This window comes from Plectropomus leopardus, chromosome 8 (genome assembly GCF_026936395.1).
Source record: "Plectropomus leopardus strain MGB_pleo_1.0 chromosome 8, ASM2693639v1, whole genome shotgun sequence".
Taxonomy (NCBI): Eukaryota; Metazoa; Chordata; class Actinopteri; order Perciformes; family Serranidae; genus Plectropomus; species Plectropomus leopardus.
Genome location: NC_142183.1, coordinates 26633193 through 26642835, shown reverse-complemented (window position 1 = coordinate 26642835; position 9643 = coordinate 26633193). Strand labels below are relative to the sequence as shown.

At 38.7% G+C, this 9643-nt stretch overlaps 1 protein-coding gene across 1 annotated transcript; it reads left to right on the top strand.

Moving 5' to 3' along the window:
- The first annotated feature begins 5802 nt into the window (after nucleotides 1–5802).
- Nucleotides 5803–7957, top strand: tmsb2 (thymosin beta 2). Its single transcript, XM_088080651.1, has 3 exons — nucleotides 5803–5934; nucleotides 7072–7176; nucleotides 7479–7957. The coding sequence occupies exons 2-3, from the start codon at nucleotides 7077–7079 to the stop codon at nucleotides 7514–7516; spliced, it is 138 nt and encodes a 45-aa protein (XP_087936777.1). The 5' UTR covers nucleotides 5803–5934; nucleotides 7072–7076; the 3' UTR covers nucleotides 7517–7957.
- Nucleotides 7958–9643: the final 1686 nt, after the last annotated feature.

Genomic DNA, 9643 nt, shown 5'->3' with positions numbered 1-9643 from the left:
TATTAATGTCAGCATGCTCACATGACCAGATGACGAGCATGATGAACTTTAGGTAGGTTTGTTTATCTTTATTCAGTAGTATGTTAGCATGCTAAGTGTTGTAAGACTCAAAAATGTTGATATTCTATACCACTTTTCACTTCCATGAGGAAAACCTACCTTGAGGTCATGCAGTTTTTATTTAAAGATAAATATAACAAAGCTAAGATTACAACAATGACATTTCTTAGTTAGTAGCAGAGACCAGCAAAAGGAAGGTAGTAAACATAACAATAAGAGAAAATGATTTTTAAAAAAAACATCATGGGCTTGAATTTGCATAGAATTTTTTTCACTACTTCAACCCCAACATTTACACACACCTTAGTAATTTGGGGTTCAGCATCTTGCCCAAGGATACTTTGACATCAACTGCCTACTGTCAGATTGGTGGACAACCCATAGCCACCCCTAAAGAAAGAGCAGCTGGTACTGATATATTGATACTAGGGTTGGATACTGTTTACATTTGAACTGGTACAGGTAAGGTACCTTTAATCAGAACTTAATTCATTTTAAAATAATAATTAAATTAAATTTGAAGATGCTGCAGTCAACAATTGGCAATTTTGCCCACTGCTCTTTTCTAATCATACAAAGAGCTAAGTTTATCTGTCTGTCTTTCTCTCTGCTTGCTTGTGTGCATTTTGTGTTTGTGTGTGTGTGTCTGCTTGTCTTTCTCACTTTTTGTTTAGACACAACTGACATATGTAGAATAAGTACGTCATGCCCTTAAAAGTATGGAGTTCGCTAGCCAATCCTTATCAATACTAAAATAAAAGTAAAATCAGAAATGAAAACATTGTAAATATTGAAATTGATAGTTATTAATACATAAATAATTTTGACTACATTAATACAAATATTTGCTGTAAGCTGAGGCTGATGGAAATAGAAGATGGGCATGAATATCTCCTGCCTAAATTGCACTGTAAACCATACAATAGTTGTTGCAACATTTTGCAAAAGAGCCACAAATATAAAACTCACGGTGTTGCAGGAGGAAAACTCAGGGGAGCACCAGAGTCATTAGGGTTCATATTCGGAGTACCATAAAGATTGGCCCAAAATGTTCAATTCATCAAATCATTGTTGAGCTGTCTCAATATGGCTCTACATTAATACAGACTGCCTGCAGCATAACCCTAAAGATTTCATACCGACTCTCTTTGTCACAATGGTGAATGAATTCTATCTTTACTGGCCTGTTACCTAAAATTAACACGAATCAACACAGGCAAAATATAAACTAAAAAAGGTGCAGATAAAATAATATTCCAACAAAACAGTCACAGAAGTGCAGTACATGCTGCACACTGCATGCTTGTTTGCCATATTCATGAGAGGAAATGTTGCTTTACTTGAAGCTCCGCTGCTGAATTGACAATAATTTCTGGAACCTCCTCTTCTGCTCATTGGAACCATCTCTCATGTTAAACCACTGAGCAATCTGGCATGAAACTCTGCTCGCTATTAACACACAAGTATGGAAGAAACCGTGTTTGGAAAAGTGTGAAGAGTTTTTTTTTAATCACATTACTGACATTAGGATTCAAGCTGCTACAGGCTGTTATGCAGCTCAGTGCTGAGGGATGAGTGCACCCTGGTGGGCACTCATACACTGTTCATGTCAGTGGCTGAAAAACGTAAAATAGTCCTGTGCTGCCATCCTGTGTTAATGCTATATGTGAGCATGAATGTTTAGTGTGCACTACCAAAAACTTCCTATATATTTTGAATATTGTTAAATAAAGCAGTGTGAGAACTATACTCAACATCTATCATCTATCTTCAGAAAGATCTTCAAATGCGTTGTGCTGCCATCTTTCTGCTTTCGCTGTGTCCTTCTCTACTATCCGTCATCTAAACATTGACAAACAGCGCAGAGACAGACTTGATCCCAGAAAAGGTCTGCTGGTCTATTACCGTACACCAACAAGCAGTGGTCTGTTTGACTCTTCTGACAGGTCATTCGGCTGCTAAGTCTGACCTTTGTCAGAGTGCATCCCGTTTCCAAGCTTCAAATATGATAACATTTTGAACAGAAAGGTTAATAGGAAGGCTCTGGCAAATTTAGAGAAGGTCAAAGACCTCTTCCCAACCCCACACAGGATCCCAAAGAAACAAACAACTCAATAAAAACAAAAGTCTGAAAGGCTGAATCAGTGAGTGATTTGAGGAGCACTGACATATAATTAGCTTCACAGGGCTATCACGTAGGTTAGTCTGGATTATTAGGTATTGTGTGAACCATTCAGGAAGCTTCATGTCGAGTGAAAGTGTAACAAGGCTGTTCATTATTATTCAGCGTGTTTAAACGTGTGAAATCCACATGCACAGCAGCTCTTGTTAAATTAAGCAGTTCCAGACTTAAGTCAGCAGGTGGCGCCACAGTCTCCTGACAGAGCACTCAAAGGTATGTATGACCTCACTGTGATCCAGTAAAACCCCAAAGTCATCCAGTAATGTGATGTAACACATTAACACAGTTCTTACCAGAACCTAATGTGTGCGTGCTTACTTGGCTCATGCTATCAATTTAAAAAGGTTGAGGTCATGTTGACTCATCGTCAGCATGCTATTCTGAGAGGAGCAGTCAGCTCTGAGATGGACGCTCTCTCCGGCTGCATCAGCAAGCTGTAACTGGACCTCTGGTAAGCTTTATTCACATCATGGCTGTATTAGAGCCTGATGTAATCAGGGGTCAGTTAATCAGTCGCATAATAAAGGATGTGACAAATAATGTTAGATCCGTGTGTACAGATATGGAAATAAAAGCTCTGATGCAAAAATAACTATTTGGAGGTTGGAAAATGTTAAAGATGGTGTATGTAACAAATTAAATGTAGGATTATGTGTAAGGTTGGAAATAATTATTTTCATTATCTTTTATTCTGCTGAATATAGTACTGATTGACAAAATTAAAAGACATCCAATCATAGTAGAAGCAAATATTTATATTTGAGAACTTACTCAAAAAATAACCTGACCTTTTCCTGATTTTAATGGCTGCATTACAGTAAAGTCATGTAATTACCTTATATTCCCAGATTGTTCTAGCTGTTCTACTATGTTCCTTTACCTACTTAGTCATTATATCCACATTATTGATGATTATTTATCAAAAATCCATCCAACCATTTTAATCTGCTTATTCGGGGCTGGGTCACGGGGGCAGCAGGCTGAGCAATGTACAACAGATGTCTCTCTGAAAATTAGTTGTGTGAAAATTTTGTGAAAGCACTAGGAGTTGACCCTACAATACAGAATCCCAGTAATGAGTCTGAAAACCCACAAATGACCAGAAGCATTTTGGCACTTCTGGTTACCTCAACTCAAGATTAATGGGTATTTTGAATGGGTTTTTGGTTCGAAGCCTGAAATAAGGTCTGTGGTTAACACAAGCTTAAGAGACTTTCACGTTTTGTTCTACAACTTAAAGTACCTCAGTAAATCTCCAACTTGCGAACTTTGAAGCATTTATGTGTCCTAAAAAAGGCAGTGGCTAACATGTGCCTAAATGAGGCTACAGAACATCATCACACTGAGCTACGCTTTACAGGCTCATAGCTGTGGCGATGCAACCGTAGTGTAATTCGCTTATAGCCTACTAATAGCTTTTTACTTCTGATGATTACATTTAGGCTTCAAAGATCCTGAAAGTGGTGGTCATTGTGAAAGATAATCTTGCTGAACAAAACATGTAAGTATCACAAATGTTTGTTTGCCAAAGAGCTAATTTTCTGTAATGATCCAAAATCCAATGGAAAAATCTCTTTGGCTTTTTGACGAGGGAACCAGGGTGACATTAGCTTCCGGGTAGCCCTACAGGAAAATGTCAGCCTTGCAGCACTATGTATTGTCACAGTAACGAGGTATTTGTTCACTTCAGCCTTATACTTGAAAGATTAACTGATTGTCAAAATAGATGCTGCAATATTCTGTTGATCACTTAATTAGAACTGAGACAACTGGTGGAGAAATTGATTAAGTGGAATGAGTCAAATAATCCCAAATGATCTGTTGCTCATCACTGAAATTTAGTTTCATTGTATCATTGCTTGTGTTTTTTGCTATGTTGTATTTTCATATTGAGTTTCGTGTTGTTTTATATGTATTTTGTGTTGAGTTTTATGTATTTTTATAAAGGGCCATCTAAGGATGGCCATTTCAAATTAGCCTGGGCTATAAATGCTGTAGTATGTGACACCATTCCATGCGAGATACTTTCCCCTATAAAAATAAACCTTAAAGGGGGACACCATCTAAATTAAGAATTCCAGTATGTTATCTCCATAGCCTAGGAAAGTTAATTCAGTATTTGTGAACATGAACTACTCTCACTCAAAGCCAGAAAGCACACAAGTACATTTCAAACATGCGATGCCATCAACTATAAAATCTGGAGCTGCTTCATAGACAATGAATGGGAGCCTGATTTCGTGGATGTACAAAATGACTGGCTCGGTCTCAAATTCAATACATACATGCCATTTGGTACGCTAAGATTTTTCAGTATGTCTGAAACCTTAGTATGAAACAAATAGTATATAAATTGCATACTTATATATTCAAATATTACAGTATCCAAACACTGCACATAAATATACCACAATGGTAGACAACAATGTTCATAATGGACAGCAACCAAGACATTGTCAATAACCCTTTAATTGAAGTGTGTAAGTATGTTCACTTTGCTAGGTGTAATACAGGGGTTTATGGGGTGCTCAGTAGCTCAGTTGGTTGAGCGGGTGAACCCATGTACAAAGGCAACATCCTCTGTGGGTTCGATTAACATCCCCGCTCTCTTCCCCTTTCACACTTAAGCTATCCTATCAAATAAAGTTTAAAATTAAAGAATATATATAAATAATCTATAACACCTTTCCCAATTCACTCTCTGTGGAGCCTCTCCAGACTTTACAGCCAATGAGTGTAATTTTCATTTAAACATATAAATAGGGTTTTCTACTATTTATAAATGAATGCAAGGATGGGTATTAACTGTCATACTCACTGTTATTCTATAAATAATCAGAGCTTTGACACAATTGCAGCATGTAATGACTGTTACAGAGATATAGATAACTGCCACAGTACTTTTCATTGGCCATTACGATTAACAAGTTTGTGTTTTATTGCATTTTGTATGTATTTTCTTGTTGATTTTTGTGTATTTTTATAAAGGCCCATCTAAGGTTGAGCACTGCTAAAAGCTTGGGCTATAAATGTCATGGTATGCGGCACTGCTCCATGCCATAAACATGTTCCTATAAAAATAGACACAACATTAAAAATAGGTAACATGAAAATATGCTCCGATAAAAATAAAAAGTCATTACATGAGTCACAATTTTATACTCAGAACTTTTACACATTCTCAGCATGTAATATATATTATAGAAGTAAAGAGAACATTCACAGTACATATTAATTCTCAAATAGACCATAATGATCAGCTACAGAAGAAGACGCACTGTTATTTCCACCATCTCATGCGGTGTTCCTTACCAATGTTGCAAAAACATTGTCTAATACAATCTATAATACACACGATGTAATGCCTAAATAATTTATCATAATCAATCTCAGATGGACATTAACAGCTCAGCTGTTTCCCATCAGTGGTTTGTTTCCTCTTGTCTTCTCCCTCGAGAGCATGAATATTGATGACGAAGAGGAAGGCTGACCAAGCTCTAAGTCACTCTCTCTCCACCATCTCTCTCTCCCCCTCCCTCCCTCTTAAACCCACACCCTGGATGCAGGCAGGCGTGCACACACCGGCAGACTCACTCCGCTTCCGCATCGCTCTCCCTTCTCCATCTCTGTGTCTCTATCCCTCCCTACTCTCTCCGCTGGTGGATTTTAGCCCACTGCTGTGTGGAACACCGGTAAGAATGAATCATCTGTCCTTCAGCGTGGTTCTCGGTGTCTGTGTGTCCGTGTTTCTCTTTCTGGTTCTGTTTTACTGGAATCAAACAAAGGGTTGGGGTGTGGCTGCATGAGCAGAAGCTAGCAGCTAATGGCAGCTGTGAGAGGATGTGAAAGATGGATGATGAGGATGATGATGATGATGATGGTAATGATGGTGATAGGAGAACAAAAGAGTGAATGTTTGATTAATTAGGTTTTCTGATGAATTGGAGAGAAAAAAAAGCTAAAATCAAGATTTGACAGGGCTGTAAACAGACACTTTTTGCAGCTAGAGGGTAATCAAGACATGATTCATTGTACCTTGTTTCAAGAATCTGAATTTTTTTCAAATTCTGGCCACGTGCCCAGGATGTCTATTTCTATGTCAAAGCGCTTCTGTTAGGCCCCGTTCAAATTCAGACTAGCGAGAATGATTTTACAGTAGCTTGGTTTGCAAATGACTGGCTGAAGGCAAGTGGGCTTGTCACATTTCCACAGCAGTCTCTTGCCAGAGCAGTGGTTGAAACAGGCGTGACTGGGCCACACTGTGCAAGACAGATTAGTCAGACCTGCGGCTAGGTCAGGAATATGACTGCAGTGGAGCATTGCCTGGATCCACGAGGCTGCAGGGGTGGATGCAGATGCAGAGAGAGAAAGAGAGAAAGAAAGAGAGAGAGGGAGAGAGAGGATGCGGAGGAAGAGAACAAAGACCTCAGCCTATGAGAGGGAAAAGCAAAGACAAAGAACAGACAGCTAGGTAAAAATAGGCTCACGTTAGCTACACAGGCTTTTAGGAGAGAGCAGAATATCAAGACAGAGCACATGTGGGACGCGACAACCACTCACAGGCATCCATGTGGCTGTGTCTGTGCTGCACATGTCCATGCCACTCCCTTTATGTGCAGTCGGTGGAAAAAGGTTATCTTCAATATCAGACAAAGCCAGCCAGATTTTTGACAGCTCATGTGATGACTTGTTAAAACATTGCTCTAATACCACAGAATATACTAAATAAAAGAGATGCTTTTTTTTTTACATTATGATGTATTATCAGTATGATGGCTGACAGGAAAGGTCAAAGCTGTGTGCTCAGGTGTCTTTCTCATCTTTCACAGCCAAAATGTCTGACAAGCCTGATATGACCGAGATTGCCCGTTTCGACAGGACAAAGCTGAAGAAGACAGAGACAAAAGAAAAAAACCCTCTGCCCACCAAAGAGAGTGAGTGTCCCTCGTGTGTCTGTTTGTGTGTGTGTGTGTGTGTGTGTGTGTGTGTGTGTGTGTGTGTGTTTCTGGGCAGCATTGAAGCCTTGATCCCCCAGCAACAATTTTCCTGTCAGTAGCTACTCATCACTTCCACTGCTGTCAAAAGACTACACGCTCAGCAAGCAGAGCAGGAAAAAAAACGATTTGCTGCAACATCAGCACATCATCAATATACAGCAAATCAAAAAGCAGCATCCTCTCAAATATTCACTAAACACAAGCTGCTGACCTAAACTATCTTTTTTTTTCTTTCCCAGCCATCGAACAAGAGAGGAAAGGCGATGCCACACCTTGAGGTTCTGAGCACATGAAGAAAAAGAAGCTGAGATGCCACAGCAAAAAAGCACTTTGTTTTGATTATCACAGTATTTCAATCTCTTACTTTGTCTTCAGAAAAGGGTGCTCATGAGCTCCCTGGGGTGCCATAAAGGTATATGGCATCCTCACATGGGGGCTCTCTTACCACTCCGGTGGGACAAAAACTTTAGCCTGGGTGCCTGTCTTGCACTGTTAGCCTATAATAGCTAACATGTCTCCAATATTGCCAAACTGGGGAGTGGTGTAGTGATGTAGCACAGAGAGAAAGGCAGGCATCCAGGCTAGGGGAAGGTGGGGAGGGGGTGTCTACAGACATGGGGGCAATCGGAGTCTAATCATGTGGGATGTTTTCTTAATAAACTTTTTACTTTTCTTTATGAAATAAATATGAAGACGTGAAACCAGTCAGTTATGTGAATACTGCTGTCTCGTTTATGTCTATGCGCAAACCTCAAACTCACACACATACTAATGAGGCATGGACTGATCATGCACGGCCAAGAAGTAAATACACAAATGACTCATCTAGACAGCTTGCAACTGGCCTGTACAGTATGTAAAGTATTGCAGTATAAAATTATGTAACTCTGCAGCAACATCGCAGTGTGGCCATTGTGTGACTCCCGCCATGCAGTGCAGTACTACGGCAGCCAAACAGGCACATGCCAGACTGCGGGAGGTGGTGCTGCTTTTTTTTGTTTGTTTCTTCATTTTTTTGTCATAATCAAATATATGTTTTCACATCTGAAAATGTATAAATATATTTACTATTCAAATTTATATTCGAATTTAGAATATTCTTTGAAAGCCCTATCAAAAAGGCAGCTAGCTTGCTAACATTTTAGCTATGACAATCACTGATAGAAGAACAAAAAAAATAACTGACGACAATTCTAAAATCAGTTAACTTAAGTTATTTTTAACCAAAAAAGAACTGCATTCTAAACTGAATATCCAATTTGCCAAGTTTTAAATCTGTTATGATAGATAGATAGATAGATAGATAGATAGATAGATAGATAGATAGATAGATAGATAGATAGATAGATAGATAGATAGATAGATAGATAGATAGATAGATAGATCCATTTCTTATCATTCATTGAATGTTCCTTGGCAAAGACACACCAATGCAATGCCACCAAAGTGCAGGCTGGAGTAATGTAGTTGGTTGAAAGGCAAGGGGGGCGGGGACTGGTACCGCATACTGTCATGAAGAGTAACAAAATATTAAGCAACACTGTTAAAAAAAATATCACTGTAAAATACAAACAGGCCTTCAAAGGGGGGCATTTAAATTATCATTAAATACTATTGAAAAAATACTGGAATAACAATTTAACGATTTGAGTTTAACAATTTGTGGAATTATTTCTGTATTAATTGGCTTTTTGCTGAACTTTTCTGCATTGACGATTCAATAACTTCTTCATAGCCTATTATTTATGTATGACAGGTTATTTTTGAATTCCATAATAACAACCTACAATGGTCATTTATACACAGACCGATGTCGCTGGCTGGCGTCACTAATCCTGCCACCCTTCCCTCAGCCTGTAAAGCCCGTCACCTCCTGAGCCTTTATTGCTCTATTTCTCTCACCTCGCGCTGCCATAAATCAGCCGTCAGCGCTTCATGGACAGCCTAATGTGTCTGAAATGTCTGTTAGAACAATTTAATTAGCGCGCATTTCTACTTGAAGTTATTTTAAGCGTAGTGTTTAAAGGTCCTGAGCCTGCCGTTTCCTGGTTGAGCTGAATACACAGCAAACAAACTTGCACGAAAAACAGAAACACATAAAGATGCAAGGATCCTAAATTATGATTATTATTGACTTTTTTGACTCTTTTAATAAATTTAGTAAGAAGTATTTACAAATCAACCGTTTGCCAGTTGACAGAATTTCAATCGATATCCTGATAATAAAGAAATGTAATATATTTCTTCAAATGATTTAAAAACCCACGTGATTTGTCATGGAAGTTTCGGTGTTTAGGAGACATCTAGCACCCATGCTTGAACACACCCAGATGGATAGACTATTGTTTGCAGGTTATTAACCCATTAAAAATCGTTTAATGAGCCTTCGGTTAATCACAAATTA

Coding starts and splice junctions, on each gene's coding strand:
- tmsb2 (XM_088080651.1), top strand. CDS start 7,077: ATGTCTGACAAGCCTGATATGACCGAGATTGCCCGTTTCGACAGGACA. Junction 7,177..7,478: donor CCCTCTGCCCACCAAAGAGA/GTGAGTGTCCCT, acceptor TTTCTTTCCCAG/CCATCGAACAAGAGAGGAAA.